The sequence below is a fragment of the Cyanistes caeruleus genome, chromosome 13 (assembly GCF_971803275.1).
Source record: "Cyanistes caeruleus chromosome 13, bCyaCae1.hap1.1, whole genome shotgun sequence".
Taxonomy (NCBI): Eukaryota; Metazoa; Chordata; class Aves; order Passeriformes; family Paridae; genus Cyanistes; species Cyanistes caeruleus.
The window spans coordinates 12,877,024-12,895,824 of NC_141713.1; the positions used below are offsets into that span (position 1 = coordinate 12,877,024).

Genomic DNA, 18,801 nt, shown 5'->3' on the forward strand with positions numbered 1-18,801 from the left:
TTTTATCAGGTCTCCTTTCTGCCTGCAATTAGAGGCAAAGGGCACCACAGTGCTTATTTCACATCCAGCTCTGGTGTTTGCTCTGCTGTCTGTCACCGTCTGCGAGTGACGCTGAATCACCCCAGATCACACAAGAGCACGAAGAAAGTTATCACGTAGGATTTATTACCTGTGCTCCCGTAAAACCTTCAGGGCTATACATGAGGTAGCTGAGAAAGATGGCAAATGTAGAGATACAGACAAGCAGAGCACTGTGCCCTTGTCCCAAGGAAAAGCCACATTATGCCATTTTAGGTAATTTTCGTTTATTCAGGAAGTGTGAATATGTTTCCTCAGAAAAAAAGATTCAGGTCAAGAACCATGGATTTGGATTTCACTTAAACTCATTTTATAGGGAGCTTTCAAAATGCAGCTATTGTTCCTGTGCTACTCTTTCCCAAGAGTGTTTATCACAACAGCACCTATGGACAAGGCAAGGCTCAGAGCCCACCATGCAAGGAGACATAGGGCAGGTATGGAGAGACCTGCTGGGGAAACTATGAAGGACAGTGCTGATGGATGGAGAAAAGAGCTGCAGGGTAGCAGAATGTACAAGGGAAACGTCTTATTTATTGAAAGCTGTTGCTCAAGCTGTTGCACAACTTGCATGAAGCTGTTGCAGACAAAATCTCCCTTGAATGAGAGGTGGCCTCAGATCCAGTTTGCTTCCTTCTAGCCCAAGGCACAACTCATTCAAGACAGACTGGATGTTACTCTTGTGAAATATTTAGCCTCAATTTTAAGACAGAAAAATAGCAACAACAAGGAACCCCCATTACACAGAAACCCTGCAGCTAAAGCTATCAAACAGCATTGACTCCCCACTCCTTCACATAGGCTCACTGGCTCCATCCAAAGATTACTGCTGATCTGGATCTCGAAATTCATTTCTGAATACTGATGGTATCCCTAAGGTGCTTTAGGGCCATGCACTCTGAAGGATTTGGGCAAATTACGTTGTCTTTTAACTGATATCTCTGCCCACGTGTGCTCTGTTCTCCAAGAACACCTGGACACACAGACTCCCTCCATTCCCTCCCTAGGAAGGACAACCTTCCCCAAAGATCCTTCTAAACTCAGTTAAACTGCATGAGAGCAAGTAATTGAAACAGATTCCACACAACATTCAAAAATCAACCCTTAACTACAAATTGAGGTAACATCAAAAAGGTCAAAGACTGAGGCAGGTGAAATCATCTCACAGAAGACTCAGACAGAACAGATTAGAAAAGATTAGAGGGTTAAAAAAATTGTTTAGGTCTGTTTTGATAGAACTTCTTCCAATTCCTCATCATAAAAAAAATCTAGAACAGCTGATTCTGTAACTTTCCAAGTTTTTGAGGTATTGACTTTAACTTTCTGGAGCTCTTCATCCCTACATCCACCCACACTAGCCACAGAACTAAAATTTGTTCTGCAAACTCTATATCCATAAAACAAAAGTTTTTTCTGGGCATTATTCCCAATGTATCATAAAGGTGTTTTGCATCCTTTCCCCAGCAGAAGCCTTAGAATATTATAGGGGAAAAACTACAGAAAAAAAATTAATGTCCATGTGTTTAAAAAAAAGGAATAGAGTTCTTTGTTAAATCCCAAATTCAATAGCCTACATATGTGCCTAACTTCAGGAAAGGAGAAGTACTTGAGTAGCTATTTCAAGTCTTCGATGAGTTGAGGTCCTACACACACAGATATCTTCCCTTTTCCTTTCAGAGATGTGACTTTTCTGAAGTTCCATGAGCATCTTTAAATATTCAGCAGTAAAGATTCAGATCATAAAACAAGCTGAAATAACATCAGTAAGTTAAAACTTTTTGATAATGTTTACCTCTGTTTAATTTTCAATGTACACAGAATGTCAAATCCTACTTGCTTTTCATATGCAATTAATCCTACCAAAATCCTTTGGGACTACTTCTGAAAGTAAAATGCGCAGGATTTAGTTTTTAATCCTACACTGGCAGGAGGGGAAAATATGATACCATGTTTTATCACCAGCAAAGAACCCTGGCACTAAATCCCCCTGAGTGAGTAAAGAGTCAGTGTGTATTCTGCAGCTAATCTGGCAACAGAGCAAGTTTCTGTTTGTAATTTCTATTTTTGCCCAAATGACTATATAGAAGCAGATGGTCACACCAAAGGAGGATAGTTCTGGAAAGAAATCTCCCTCCCTGAGGAATACTTCACAAGACCAGTCTGGGGACTGCCAAAGTAAGATCTTTTGCCAGGCAGCTGAATCACAGCACACTAAACACCTTCAGGTTCTGGCTTCTGGATCACATTCTTACCTCCTAATAAATATAGTGCTGAGGGGGAAGGAGAAAAAAGACATTTCTGTGACTGGATAGGGCTTTGAATGTTAATGACTGGATGTTGAGACTCATTTCAAATTTTTATCATCCAAGGAAAGCTTTTCTGACTGCATTTTCTCCATCCATAGGAGTATGCCCTAGGTTACTGATTATCTGGGATCTCATCATCAAGTTTTCAAGAAGGATACTTGTTTCTTTCAGGCTCAAGCAAACAAAGTTTCTAAAACACAGCCAAGGGTTTAATCTCCCTCATAATTTTCCACTGTGTTCTGACAGCAATTAACAGGGCTTTCTTTAAAACAAGTGAGGAGGAATTTTAAGAATTATTTATGAAAATATGTGAGATAGTACTGCACCACATGTATTTTTATTTGAATGCTGAATTTTCCTTTCTCTGAATTTTCAATATGCAAAAATTGGTTTTGGTCAGCAATAAATTAATCTCAAAAACCTTCAGGGCTGTCAGGTAGTAAGTGTGATTTTTTAACAGTGAGTTGAAATTGAATGGTATTGTGATAAACAAGGTGAAAAGTTGACAGTTCTGATTTTGATTAACTCAAAAGTTAAGTTTCAGAATTAAAAATGGGTTTAGTATAGTGAAAGTCTTCTTATCTGATTTGCTTGTCTTCAGACCTAATAAGACACCTCTTATTCCAGGCATTTATACTTGGCTAAAATAGTAATAAGCTTGAGGGTTAAGGAAAAAAGTTTTAATTTACATTTTAAAATACCAGATTACTTTTCAGCCTACAAATCAAAAAATCTGCAAGCTTGGAATCACAAAGTGTCTGTGCTATATGCTCAGTGAATAGCTTGGGAATATTTCAGTTCTTTTGTCCTTTGTCCCTAGTGATAATAAATATAAAGTTTCCAGTGCTAAACTTGGTTACTTACTAGACTTTCACTTCTCTGTTAGGATTTCCAAATTACGTAAGCAGAGAGAATTTCCAAAACTTGGCTTCAGGGAAAAATCACAGCTACAAAGTGTTACTAGATTTAAGAACTAAAGAATTACCAGCTATTTAACTTCAGCAGAAGAAGCAGAAATAAATAAGATGTCAAACATCCTTGGCAATCACCTGGTAAAACAACAGTCAACTTCTTATTTGCATGGGAGCTGCTTTATTCCCAGTCAGGTGTTTGTGGTCAGACCAGCTGAGTCAGTCATTACTGAATGGCACCAAGCAGAGTGGTATCACACTGGTTTCTACTGGGCATACAAGTGAAGAATTCCCTGTGACTTCCAGAGCCACCAGAAAATCGTCTCATGACTGAACCTGGCCCTACAGGCCTTAGTCAGTGACAAAAACCTATCCAAAAAAAGTGAGGGAAAGGATGAATGAAAGGAATTCCATCTGAAAGGAACTCTGTTTCAGAGCTGGGAAAGTAAGATTAAAATGACATAAAAAATGTCACATAGAATTCTGAGATAACATTAATTGCTGCAGTCTCAATTCAGTGCCTTACTATGCATGGAAAAGTTGGAAGAGACAGAACACGCTCCTCGTGATCAGGTAGACCATTTTAGAGAGGACTCAGAAAAGCTGAACAACTTGAGTAAAATTACCAAGGGAAAATGAGCCAGAAATAAAACTCAGGTCTGCTGACTTGTAGCTGTCTACTCACCACTTAGCTATTGCATGTAATGTGTGGGAAAGGAAATGGCATATTGCATTTAGGATGTCAGAATGTACTCCTACAAAGGTAAATGATTCATAAAACTCCGTACCAGCGAACACTTCCCTGCATCTACAATCAACTGTGTTTAAACATTTAAGACAATGCCACTACTCACTTCCAAGTCACAGTTCTCAAGAGCAAGAATATTCAAGGTGATTTTCTCTGCTTGCTAAGAGCAGCTGATGCCCATCTGTTGAGATCTGTTTTGACAGAATTTAATTCCTCTGCAGGTTTTTTTTATGTGTTTACCTTTTTTATAATGCTGTCTATCTCACTTCTCTTAAAAGCACAGTCCTAATCATGATGCATTCAGGTAGTCATGGACTTGTCTGTTGACTGAAGATTTAGAAAGAGAAAACTTAGGGAATGAACCGGCAAATTCTAAATCTAAATTAACGTGAACAGTGAAGGTTGTTTTCTTTCTACAAAGCATGCAGGAAAAAGCTGGAGATACTGCAAAACATACTTGCAAAAGGAAAAAAGAACAAAGGAGAAAAAGTGTAGACCTAAAAGGCACACCCATCCATATATTGAATAATGCAGGAATTTGTCATCATTTCATCCCACAAACCAGACAAGAAGAACAGACATAAGGAGAAACAGAGATGCTCAGAGGCCTCAGAACAGGGTAAGAGATCAGGACTCTGGTTTAGAAAATAGGTAGCTGGAGGTTCACAACACTGCAAACACCACAAAGAGAATTAATAATTCAGCTTCCCACAACACCAGAACTACAGAAAACCCAATGTTGTCAAATCCAAATCACAAGAAGTTCTTCCTTACAATAATCAGCTAGGCATAAGTATTCATCACAGGATCATTGAGAAAGTATAGAGGGGTTCAAATTCAGACTTGATACAGATATAGAAGACTGGTTCCAAAGAAATCCCTAAATTACTGAGTGTTTGAGTTTAGGAAGATAGGCCATGGAAAAGGATACTCAGATGATGCTTTGTGATCCTGCTCTGAAAAGCTCTGCTATATTGGACATCACAGGAAGTACAAGTTTAAATGGACTTTAGATACAAACCAGAACAAAAGTCCCTCTGTTTTCAGTCTAAAGGCTTTAAATATTTCCAGAACTGGAATGAACAGGATTGTCATGAAAAATGAAAACGATTAAAACTGTTAACAGATTTTGGACAAGCAGATGAAACTCAGGTAATGAAATACATTTAAATGACTGCCAAAAATCTACACAGTCTGGCAGAAGTAGTTTAACAAAAGCTGGCATTTCCTTAGAAAACTGTGAGAATACCTGGTCCTCATATGATCAGGTTCATGTAGATTATTACATATGATACAATAAGAAAATAAACTGAACTGTGTGCAGACCATAACAACCGGTAGAAAAGCTTGGAATAAAGTTAATTCCTTTTTCTATCAACACAGGAAGCAGATAAGTTTGTTACTAGAGAACTACAAGTCTTTATCCTGCTCTACCACCTTTGGTTTGACCTAAGAGTGCCTCCTGTGTTCACAGATGGATGTTTTTAAGCAGAACCTGAATTCTGAATATCTGCTGTAGAAATTCTTCAAGAGCCAGTAAAAGCAATTTTCAGAAAGCCATCTCCTTCTTCTTCAAAACAATTGAATCTACAGCAGCTGTGAAAAGTGAAGAATGCTTCCTGTCACCTTTGTATCACAGCTTTCTGAGAGCATCACTGACAAAATCTGGCACACAATCTCCTCCCAAGTCAATACCAGACATGGAAGTAGACATCCATAGAGAAAAAGCACAAGTTCTTTAAATGGAGCATCACAGTATTCCCCAGATATCCCAGGGATAATCTATATGAGGCATCTCAAGCAGCAGCAAGGCCATGCCCTAAAGAAATCTGGATTAAAGCATGCTTTGTGCATAGAACATTCCAAATGTATTCTTAGCTCAAGGTTAAATACTGTTTCTTTCTAAATATCACCCACGAATTAAGATCACGTTATGATATCTGTATCTTCTATTTCAAAAGCGAGATTTTCCCCAGAGATCCCCAGAAGCTGGGTACAGCTAATCAAATTAACCTTGAATGACTTTCCATCTGTGCCCAGCACAACTAACCAAACAGAGGAGGCAGGAGCAGCCCAGGGGAGCAGCCTAGCTGTTTTTTTCTGACTTCCAAACCTACCAACAGTTTGTTTGGCTTGTTAGAAGAAAAAGCTGTCAGTACAGCCAGCTAGGTTGCTGGGTTCAGCTCTCCCACCTTTATGTATCAAGATAAACCTGTATGGCCTGTACCACTCTGTCCCCAGGTTTTGTGTCAGGGAGTACAAAAAGCTGGGAAAAACAGGGATTTGAAATGCAATCTCAATTTGCCCAGTGCTGGGAGTGGCAGGTAATGGTCATATGAGAGAAAACCATTTGGTTATTTCACTGCTCACTCCAAGCAGTTCTGCAGAGTCAATTTATGCAGCGTCAATTTCTGCAGCAAGGCTGAATGAAAACACTTCCTTCTGTAGGAGCTTGTGTAAACAGATACTGTAACCATCCTCATCTCAGCTCAAGGGAGAATTTCTGTCAGCTTTTCATTTTATCAAGTAATAAGAAATCTTTCAAATTCTCCACTCAGGAATCACTTCAGTCAAGTTGATTACCAAAGCAATTCTCTTAATTTGCAAGTTTAGTGCAGAGCAGAGCCTACAGAAAATAGCTCAGTTATGCAGAGATGCCTGCCTTGATTCCCAGTGATAATTTGTGGATGCACAACGTTGCTGCTTTGTAAATAACACATCTATTTCCATTCAGGAGTCTGTTCCCCACACTGAAACAACGTCACTAATAAATCTCACAGTTCATAGAGCTGCCATCCCCCCTCAGTATATACCTTTATTGCCATATATATAAGACAAAACGTTATCCAAGTGCTTTTTAAAGGTGAAGAGACAGCTGTTCAAGAAACAAGAGCGACCTCACCAAACTAAATATAATACGAAAAATCTAAGGATAGGAGGGAGAGGAGAATAGCATCAAACAAACCCAAAACCAGCTAAGAATGTCTTTTCACACAGCTACCTCCACAAATCCTTATTCCTCCCTCTGTTCCTACCAAATCTCAAGTAATGTTCCTTGTTCAACATGAATGAAACAAAATAAATTTCTCTGCATATGGTCTCTTTAAATTGAGATCTAAAAATAGACAGGCAGCCAACAAGAAGGCTTAAGCAGTTTTATCAGTGCTTGATTTATTTCGGCTTTCTGCTCTCTCTGGTCGCAATTCAGTGCAACCCATAAATAAGTTAGGCTGGTAAAGGAGATTGAATTTTTGAGGCCAGAACAGTAATTGAGGAATTGAACAGCCTGAAGGTTGAAATATCTTCTCCTGGGATATAAGCCTTTGGACCTATTAGCAGCTGTCTATTGCTGTTCCAGCCATGGACACTGTTGTGAATTAATGTTGTAAATATTGGCTTTTCACAATTATTCTGATAAATATATTATATGCTTTTACTATATTCTTTTCTCTTAGCAAGTTACAGGCTTAGACAGGAATTCTGAATGGTAAGGATATGTCTCATCTGGAGAAGGCAAGATAACTCCAACAGGCAAGACAATGGGAGGATCAAGCTGTGGAAAACAGGCTATTATCAGCAGCAGGAAATGGAGAGCAAACTGTTACCAAAAAGCCGGTACCAGGACGTTGGTAAGGGGGAAAGAGATGAAGCCCATCTGCTCTCTGAGGAAGTATAAGGGGCCTGGACCCTTATCAACAAGTGACCATCTGCAGCAGAAAGGAAACCAAACTCCAAAATAATGCTGACCAGCAGAAAATAACATGATCCAAGAAGGTGGAACCAGGGAGGGGACATGCTTGAATATGCATTAACCTCTCACAGCAAAGAGGGGATAAAAAGGACACTCCTGAGATACCAGGTGTGTTCCTGGTAACCCACCAGGGCACCCGGCCGTTTTAACCCTTTGCTTTATTTCTTTTGTCTCCTAATTGTCTTTTGTTTATATTAAATTATTTTTATAATTTATTAAGTGAATCTCGTTTTTAAGAATTTTTGGGGGCTCGTCCGGGATAAGCACCTCACCTCTAGGACCACCGGAGATCCAGAACGGGGAAACAGGCGCGCCCCTGCTGAGTTCAGCAGATCCCATTCTGTTTCTCCTAGCGTGGACCAAGCGGCTGCAGGTCAAAAACCCGAGGACAAGAAGGGGAGAAATAAAGCAAAGGAAAGGGGAAAAAAAGGCTCCATAAAACCGCGGTATTTTTGCTCCATAACTCTTGTGCACGAAGACCCAAAGAAGAAGACGGATTGTAAGTAATCTTTGGGGGAGCGGGAAGCGGGGGTTGCAAGATACCCCCGGGTTACTGGGACTGGGTCTCAGGGGAGGGGTGAGCCCCTCGGGAAAGGGAGCCCAAGGTTTTCCTGGCACAATCCACTGGGAAAACAGAGTAAAATGTGGATTCTCTAAAACTTTGTCAAGTTGAGGATTAAATCCAAGAAATTTGGATTTAAAACTGCCAAATTGAGGAATAATCCAAGAAACTTGGGATATTTGACATATTACAGCGCCCATGGGCGGATATTAACAAGGGAAGTAAAGAGCACCTTATTGTCTTGCTGTGACTGGGTGGAGTTGAATGAACAGATGTGAGAATGCGTAAATAGGTGTGATTGTTGCATTGAAGTTTGTGGGGGTTTTTTTTTGGAATTGTGTTGTTAAAGAGGAAAGGTTTTCTGTGCTGTGCTGGAGTAACAGTGAACACAGGTCGATGCTTCCACAGGGACTGGATTGGATCACAGTGGGGACACATGGAGGGATTCGCTTCCTCCCTGCGAGCTTCTGTCTTGGAGCCCCGGGAGGGGAGGCAAACCAGAACTGGGGCTTGTAGCCCAGGAGCCGCAGGGGTGTTGTATCAAATCTGTTCTCAGCGGGATAGCAGCTCTGCTCTCAGAGCAAAGCCAAGGTTATCTTTAGTGGTGATGGTCCCTCCGTGCCTTTCCTCCCCCCTGGGCAACAATAGCTGCTTGCAGGGGAGGGGTCGCTTTGGTGAGCTGGTATGTGATTCAGCGTTTGAAGTTGTTTGTTTTTTTTTTGGTTTTTTGGTTTTTTTTAGAAGTTTTTTTGCCCCACTGTAGCGGCGGTGAAAGGTTTTCCTGGGAGATGGTGTTCCCAGGGCTACTCCCTGCCGAGCTATTGGGACAGAGGGGCGGGTCAGCCTCAGGAGTGCAAGGGAACTCCTGGAGCTCCGGCCGGCGGTGAGTCCGGCCAGACCCTGATAAGATCAGGGCACTGAGGGTGCCCTGAGGCGATGAGTTCAGCTCATCCCTTTTGAGTAAAGTGAGGGCAGGGGCCTTCTAGGTCTTGGTGCCCCTGGAATGTTTAAACTTATTTGGAGCTCTCAAGCCCCAGAGCTGTGCTTAGGCAGCTGCAGGCAGGCTGGATTGAACCACAGATGCTGGTTTGGGTTCCCTGCTCCAGGCACAGGGGGATCGGAGGAGCTCTCAGTGACTCCTGGAACCTCCTGAAGCTGTGAAACAGGCCAGGAACATGCCCAATGGTGAGAGAGCTGGGTGAGTCCCTCTGGGACCCAGGTTTTCTATGCCGGGGTCTTATGAGACCCCGCACATTAAGTTCTGTGATTTCAGGAGTAAGGACTGGTGTCAAAACTGTCTCAGAGAGCTTTTTCTTAGCCAGATGTGTGAGCGAGATATGGAGCAGTACTGGCGTATGGTATCAGCTCCAAACCAAGGGAGCTGCAAGTTGCAAGCCTTTGTTTTTATCGGGTTCTGAGAGAATTCCGTGTATGATGGTGCTGTGGTCTTCTGCAGCAATAAGTTGTGTCGGTGCTTAAAATTTGAGATTTCAGGAAGAGTATGCATCCTGGGAGAAAATGGAAAAGAAGTGAGCTCTGTTTCTTAGTATGCCTTCCAATTTCTTTACTTTAGTGAATATCATAGAATTTTGTGGTTGATTATAATTTTAAAGGCAAGTTACAGTAATTTGCATAGTAGTCACTTCTTGAGGTGAAAACTTATCAGGTTGTCAATAAGTGTTAGAGCTGTTAACCCTAATGTTTTTTGTGTCCCGTGCTGATGGGCACAGCCCATGATTCTTAACAGCAGAACCTGGTGTCAGCCTAAAAGCAAAATCCTGTGGATTGTTGTAAATCTTTTTACTGCTGCTGAAAATTATTTTGTCTCTTTTCACAATATGAAATGCTGATCATCTCTCTGATGATTTCTAAAAAGAGTTATTGTGATGGTGTGTTTAGCTGAAGATCAGGCTCAGAACTGCCATGATTTCTTGTTCTTTTGAATTTGCCAAGTGCACACGTCTCTAGGAGTGCTTGTGTTGTTTTGCAGCTGTGCTTATTACAAAAGCAGAAGTGGACCCAGTTAAAAGATTAAAATTAAGATTGTTGGTGTTTCGAATTAAGAAGAGGATTGTGGAGACTCTAAACTTGGTCTATTTTAATAAGTACATGTGTTATTTTGGAGATGAGTCTTATTTTGTGAAAGAAGAGTTCAAAAACAACTGTAAGACTGGTTCTTGCTATAGATTGTTCATAGTATATAAGCTGCAAGTACTGTTGAAACATAAAGGTATTGTCAGAAACTTGTCAATGTATCTAAATGCCTGTAAGAATAAAAGACCTGATCATATCTTGTCATGAGAAAAGTTACACTAGAGATTATTCACATTAAGCAGCTGTGTGAGGATAGACTGCTTTGTACCTGTAGAAGAAAACTTAGAGAAGAATGATGTCTGTGTCTTCATTTCTAGCTTGACTGAAGATCTGTTCAAGGCAGTAGAAATAGAAAATGCAAGTTTGTTTTAGTTGGTAAAAGTAGCTAGCTAGCTGACTGGTCTCTGTGTCTAGTGCCTTTGATGGCTTTGGGGAGGGTCCCCAAAAGGAGGTGTTGGAATTTGTTGTTGATTCTGAAGCAAAGTAATTTGTGTAGTGGAGATTCTGGAGGGATGTGGTGTAAAGAGTGGCGAGATAATAGTGGCAAAGAGAAAGAGAGAGGTTTGCCTCTCTTTTCATAAAAGTTGTAAAGATTTTTAGAAAGAAAGCGAGAAGTGTCTTGTTGGCTCCGAAGAGTGAGCACTGGCTTGTGGGGAGAAAAACTTTCAAGCGCAATTAGAGATGAGAATTGTGCCCGAAATAGGGGATGTTAGGAGCATCTGGAGCGCTGGGTTAAGAGTTGCTAGGTTTAGGTGTTGTTTTATTGCTTTTATGTAAAGCGGCTGTAGCAGGACCCGGTCCCTGTGAGTGGCGAACAGCAGGGCTCGGTGTGGCGGCTCCCGGTCCTCTCCCACCCGATGTGAAAGGTGCAGAGTGCGGTTCGTGAGTGGCGCTGCTGGAGCGGGACCCGCCCTGTCTGTGCTGGGGTCTCCAGGGGTGCGGGGTGCTGGGAGTGCTCGCTGGCCTGGCAGTGGTGCTGGGTGAGGTTTGCTGCTGAGGAGTGAGCTGGCCCAGCAGAGGAGCCCCAGACCAGAGCACTGTGGACTACGGGCTCTGCCCCTCGGCAGTGGCGGGAGCTGAGTGTGTTTGAAAATGCCAGTCCTGTGTGTGAAGGGACGGCACAGCAGGGAAAGAGGGGACACGGGCTTTGCCCCAGGGTCAGCACGCAAGTGACTGGCAAGGACACAAGTGGGCTCCTGCAGAGCGAGCGGCTGAAACAGCCTGCTCGGCCCAGAGCTGCGGCAGCAGGGGTGGGGGAGAGAGATAGCCTGAAAAACTGCTGTCAATGGGAAAGGAACGGAACAAAGGCTGAGAAACAGACCGGTGGATGATGAGACCAAAGCAAAAGTAGTCTTGCTCGTTAGGTTCTGAAAACCTCATCAAGGAGTTTAAATTTCTTGAAATAGGATCTTTTTTTTTCTCTCTTATTTTTTTCTTCTCTTTCTTTTACTCTTGTTGTTAAAAGGAAGGGGTTTGTTCTAAGAAACCGATAAAAGAAGTTTGTGAAGCTAAACAAGTAAATAGTAACCAAAAGGTAAAAAGGGTAATGAATGTAATTTATTTGAAGTCAAAACTAACCTAGCCTTTCTTGTTTAACTAATCTGAACGCACAGAAAGAGATTGGCTCCTATGTTAACTGTTAAATTTCGCTGATGGAAAATTTTAATGTGACGTTTTCATTCTCCCTGTGTTATTAAGAAATTGTTTTCAGGTACTACTGATAATTAAGGCAGAGAAGCTGCAATCTGGACCAAAGAGTGAAGTTGGATTCACACCAATAAGATCAAAAGAGCTGAGGACTGGACTGTAATACCCAAACTGAGTGATACCAAATGTACTCTTGAGCAGAGACCGGCGGTAATGAACTGATCCAAGGAATGAGCTAAGAATCACACCTAACTGAGAAGTAAGACCAAGCCTGTATCAGTAGTTTCAAGTCCTGCCTGGATAAGTTCTGGGACACTTTGATATCCACCTTGGGGAGGAAAACTCCCACTCCAAACAGGAGGACTGGGGCTGTTTTGGTTGGGAAATCCTCGTATATTTTTACTTTTGCCTGTGATTTGTATAAAGGAGGGGGGAGAACCACAACTTCCATCAGTGCCACATCATATATATTGTCTAAATCATCCCAATACGGGACATGCTATCTGGATTAAATATAAGTGTTTAAATTAGAGAGTAATAGGTATTGTAGTCCAAAGTTAAGCCTCTCATTGCAGGAAGTGTGAGGTGTCAAATCTATTAAGAATAACTTAAATGATAACTTTTTTTTACAGATGGGAAATTACTAGTGCGTGTTGAGTGGGAAGTACCTGAGGAACGGTGGGAAACTGTTGTTAAAAGGTGTCAAAAGAAATTTGCTTGGAAATTACAAAAGAGGAAGTGACAAGGAAATAGGGGGCAAGACCAGATTGACCACTACAACTCGCCACCGAGAAGAATATAAAACACCTGCTGTGAGCTGCAACCTCATAGGCAGGATGGGTGGGGGTGTAAGCCATACTGGACCCCTATTATTCCTTCTTCTGTCACTTATCCTTCTCCCTTCTGGGACACCAGCAAATGTTACAAATGCTATCAAAAGCTTTACATGGAATGACACCGGGGTTTCTTTCTTATTACCCACACCAGTATCAATAATCACTGCTATAACCCATCCAAATTAAGTACCTGTATGCATAAAGGGAAAATATTAGACTACAGAAAATCTAAGAACAAGTAGTAACAGATTAGAAAACAACTGCCCAAAAAGGAGAAAAAGATGGATTTTCTTCACAGTTGTTGCCAGGAGAAATAACCAAGATTTGGTAAGAGAGCAAATGGTAAGTGAAAAGATAAAGCCAACACAGTAACCTAGACCTGTATTAACCTCACGTCAGGACATGTAAGCAAAGCTCAAACAGCAATTAAATGGAGAAAACTTCTTCATGAAGTGAGAAATACTCCTGGTAAAAAGTATAAAGCTGGTAATAAAACTTGTACATAGCAAGTTCCAGAGAAACCAACTCTGTATTAGACCCCAAGGAAAGTAAAAGAAAAAATTGTGTACATAGTAATAGAACCAGATTCTTCCAGTGTAATAGTACAGGGAAAAATCCTTACTCTGGAAATAGCCAAATTTTGGGGAAATATAAATCAACAGAAAAATGACTATTAGAAAGCACCAGATGTCTTATTTTGGGATATGTGAGAAAAGGGCATACCCAAAACTCCCTTCGCAATGGAAGGGGAATTGTACTCTGAGAATGATTCAGCTAGGATTTTTCTTTTTGTCAGGACGAGACAGAAATCAGTTGGGGGTGTTGGTTTTTGAGGTCGTAAAAAGAAATAAAAGGAATAGTTTGAGTACCTCAAAAATGGGGAGATGAGAAATAGCCCCTGAACGCATATTAGAAACATTCTTGGGCACAAGATGGAAGTTGGAGATATCGAACCCCAATTTTTGCATTATGAAACTCCATGTTGTTGTAGAAATCATAACCAGTGAAACAGCTGGAGCTATAGAATTAATAGCCAGTCAGTGATGGAAGCCACAGTGGCAATATATCAAAATAAGCTGGCTTTAGACTATTTATTGGCTAAAAGAAGGGGTGTTCTGTGAGAAAATTAATACATAAGATTGTTGTTTTCAATGACAATAAAAATGCCGTTCTAGATATCGCCAAAGAAATCAGAAAAATGGCCCATGTGCCAGTCCAAAAATGAAAACCAGTAATGACCACTAACTGGTGGGATAATATATTGGGGATAGAGTAGTAGAAGAAGCTAAGTTTCTTCTCCTTGTAGCAGTGCTACAGCTGGTTTAATATTTCTTCCTTGTTTAATCCCCTGTTTAATTTGGCTAATCACCAAAGTAGTGCAAGGCATGCAAATAGTAGTAATGCCTACAGACTCAAAATTGGCTACATCTAGAATGGCACAAAAAAATCATGGTATTAGGAAAACAAAATAATGTGAAAGATCTATTGGAAAAAGCTAAACTGATTTGTGAGAAAAATGAATGAGTGCTAGAAGCTAGAAAACAAGAATTATTGCTCAAGACAAATGATTTATAAAAAAAATAAAAGGAGGGCTTGTTGTGAATTAATGTTGTAAATATTGGCTTTTCACAATTATTCTGATAAATATATTATATGCTTTTACTATATTCTTTTCTCTTAGCAAGTTACAGGCTTAGATAGGAATTCTGAATGGTAAGGATATGTCTCATCTGGAGAAGGCAAGATAACTCCAACAGGCAAGACAATGGGAGGATCAAGCTGTGGAAAACAGGCTATTATCAGCAGCAGGAAATGGAGAGCAAACTGTTACCAAAAAGCCGGTACCAGGACGTTGGTAAGGGGGAAAGAGATGAAGCCCATCTGCTCTCTGAGGAAGTATAAGGGGCCTGGACCCTTATCAACAAGTGACCATCTGCAGCAGAAAGGAAACCAAACTCCAAAATAATGCTGACCAGCAGAAAATAACATGATCCAAGAAGGTGGAACCAGGGAGGGGACATGCTTGAATATGCATTAACCTCTCACAGCAAAGAGGGGATAAAAAGGACACTCCTGAGATACCAGGTGTGTTCCTGGTAACCCACCAGGGCACCCGGCCGTTTTAACCCTTTGCTTTATTTGTTTTGTCTCCTAATTGTCTTTTGTTTATATTAAATTATTTTTATAATTTATTAAGTGAATCTCGTTTTTAAGAACACCTATGACCACGTCAGCATAAGGACAGATTTACATTTGTGTCACACACAGACAGATCTCATACGTGTGCAGGGCTCCACCGCGCTGTTACTCTGAAGCAAGAATATCTCAGGAAAATCTCTGACTAGAAAATCTCAGAACTATGGGAAGGCCAAATTTCCTATGAAGAAAGTCTGCACCAGCTCTGCACAATTTGGTTCCACAGAAAGCTGTATTTTACACTTTTTCCATACTGTACTAGCACTTGTAAAGACTGAAAGTGAAGCCTGAAAGATGGAATTTGCATATTTTCTGAAAAGCCAAACAAACAAGTAAAACCAAAACCCTGCCATCCTTTCGGTCATTCCCTCAGGATCAAATTTTGAGCAGAAAACCTCCACAGACAACCAAAGTAAGAAGCATGGATTGCAAACCCAACCCCTGACCAAAGACAAAATAAACTTATCTGGAGGCCTCGCTCAGGATGAAGCCAGGGACGAGGCCAGGCCCTCAGGGAGTGCCCGCAGGGCTGTTTTGGGGCGGCCTGAGGGCTTTCGGCTCCGAGCGCGGCCTGCCCGCTCCTCCTGAGGGCAGCCACGTCTGAATCCCGGCTCCGAGCACGGAAATGGCACCGCTCCCTCCCTCCCGAGCTCGGCATCCCACAGAACCCACGGGTTCTACGGACGGTGCGGCTCAGAGCAGGCCGCGGGCCGCACAGCAGTGACGGCTCCCCCACACGTCCCTGCACAGCCAGGGCTCGAAAAGTGGACAGTGACAGTGTGCAGTGACAGTGGACAGTGACAGTGGACAGTGACAGTGGACAGTGACAGTGACACCATAAAGGGACTAGCAAAGGGCTGGAACCCTGCTTAGGGCCCTGGGCACAAGGAGCTGAGGCTGGAAGTCAGGGAGCTGCCAAAATATGTTAGCATGAGGCTGACCTCCTCCTCAGATAAAAACCAGCATTTAACTCAAAATCACTAAGAGATTAATTAAAAATACAAAAGAGGAAATACGAGTAAAAAGACGCTTACTAAATCACTATTAAAATCCACATTTCCAACTTTTGTAGTCTGAAAAAAGAAAACAACTATGCATCTGGTTTTGTTTTGTAAGAAAAATGACAGCAACTGAAACTAAAAAAGCATTTGTTAAAAATTGGATTTGACTATCACATTTGTTCTGATCCAGCCTCTCAGTTTGTTTTGTAGGAAGGCTCCTGACAGCATAAAGTACAAACACAAAATGGGAATAGTTTGTTAGATCTGGTAAATGCCAAGAACACAGACTATAATGGAATTTAGCACTACCAGTTTTCATAAATAATTCTTCTGATTAAATATTCATTCATATCACCATCATCATCATTTGTCTTGTAAGTCTGTTCTCATAGGCACCTTGTGCTCTGCTCCTACTAGATCTCGGCACAGACAGGACCGGCAATTGGGATGTATGACACTAAACCAGGATCTCTTCTGAATAACAATGTGCTGCTCACAAAATGCCCTCTTCCCCAGCTTGCTCTTGGGGAGCAATGGCAGGTCCTGCCTCACCAGGGACTGGGCACAGCTCAGCCACACACACAGCTGGCAGATGAGGGCTCCCTGTTTGCCTGTCCCCAAACTCCTTTGGCAAGCCACTGTCTGATCTACAGCTGTTCAAGCGCAAAGAGGAATGTGTTTCCTTCCTCATGCTTGGCGGTATTTATCATGACCACCAGGATACTGCTCAGTTGGACATTTTCTCTCTAAGTCTTGTAAATAAAATGCAAAGTATAAAGAAATTTTCTTCTTAAGCAAGCAAATATTCACCAAGATGCTTTCAATAACAGTTTCTACTAGAAATGTGGTTGGACAGCCAGCCTCCTAAAAGAAAGCCACTACTCCTCTGCAGCTCAGCATCTCTCCATGAAGGTCTCTGCATGCAGTGGGTTATGCAGAGATGTGCAGAATGATCACCAGCCCCACTTTGCTCAGCTGCAGCTCTTCCCCCCTCCAGAACCTTGTGCTCCAGTTGACAGACTAGAGAACGGGACACCACAGCAATTAAATTTAAGAAAAAAAAATAAAATCAAATCACGATGGCGCCTTCTGACCAGGAGCTGCAAGCATGTTACTCATGACAAATTTTGTTAAGCTCAACTACCTCCTACATACTATACACAGCTGGTACACACAGCTGGCTGCAAGTCTTTGCTTTCCAGAGAAATGGCACATCTGGCAGAGGGATAACTCAGGATTAACCTCCACAGCCCTTGCTTGCAATTGAACCAGTACTGAGGCACAGGCTGAGCAACTCATACAGCTGGCAGGGTTCAGGATTTATGGTTGTAGTGTACTACTCACATGGCCCTTAGTGGCTGCACAATGACCACTTCATGTACCAACCTTCATAGGAAAGGGCTAAAAACCTACAGATGCAGCACACAGACCAGCTAACTATTGAAAATCATTTAAAGACAGGTGAACAGAATAACTACAGATATTATGTAATATAAATTAGTTAAACTCATATAAAGTAAAATATTTTACATAAATACTAATAAATAACTAATTAACATTCCATCGGGTTCACCTGCTTTGTACAGATTTACTTCCCTGTTTATGGAGAAAATTAATGCACTTGCAGAACATCCTGTCTTTAAAATTTAGTAAAGAAAAAAGATTGTATGTAATATGATTTTTAGATGAAGTATCCCACCTCAAAGATTTAGCACATCAAATACTACAGTAGAAAAGGCCATTCAAAAAACATCACATTTCTTGAGCTGAAATGTTAATTAGTACATTTATGTGAGGCTGTACAAATTAACATGCTGTACCTCCCTCCACAAGCCCAAGCATCTTGGTGTACATATAGCACATATAAACACACTGTATTTATACTGTACCATCTTGTACAGTATGTACACAAATGGTGTGATTTCACCCCATTGACACATTTTCTGGCCAACTTCCCATATGCTCATATGCCTTTCAGATGGTATTTATATTACAGTTTGCAGGAAAAATACTAATATTGGACACCTAAATGTTATCAGCCATCACCTCATCAGCAAATTTTAAGTGATGGCAAAATTTTAATTTCATTAAAATAAGGAATTCTATATTTATTACTAGATTTCTCACTAAAATATGTCATTTTCTAAATATCTGAACATAACTCATAAATCAAGAGATTAAAAACTGAGTACAATGTCTATGTCCCACACTCCCCAGTGACCCTTATGTAAGTTTAAATAGGACTCTTCTCCGAACTACACAATACACATGTGGGTGGCAGGTATGAGGTTTTCCAGTGATTGCTATAGTACATATCCAAGTTTGGAAGAGAACGACAAGTTATTATTTTTGAGGATAACTAGCATGACATGACAGCAAATACTACAAATGCCTTTGAAAGCTTTCTTTGATCACACTGTTGCAGATAAATAGTTTTAAACTGCCAGCACTTTATCTCAGTGCTGACAGACTGAGTAAGTACCACCACAATATGCAAAATACTTGTGATTTAGCAGCAACTTTTCCATCAAAATAATCCTTGGAGTCAGGTAAAAAGTCTCAAGTGTGATTTATTGAGCATCTCCATCTGCCTGATCAGACATCAGATTTGAATTTTGGTGGGTGAGGATGATGGCAGGGCCAACTCCAGACTAGGTGATATTACCATTACTGT

General features: G+C 41.2%; 1 protein-coding gene across 1 annotated transcript in view; it reads right to left on the reverse strand.

Annotated features, from left to right (window-relative positions):
• The window catches only part of LOC111934145 (uncharacterized), a 43,511-nt gene extending 26,693 nt beyond the window's left edge, over positions 1 to 16,818 (reverse strand). Inside the window, exons 1-2 of the mRNA XM_086849747.1 lie at positions 16,680 to 16,818; positions 15,589 to 16,023 (exon numbers count right to left, since the gene is read on the reverse strand). Coding sequence (XP_086705873.1) covers positions 15,589 to 16,023; positions 16,680 to 16,818 — 574 coding nt within the window. The remainder of the gene's footprint in view (positions 1 to 15,588; positions 16,024 to 16,679) is intronic.
• Positions 16,819 to 18,801: the final 1,983 nt, after the last annotated feature.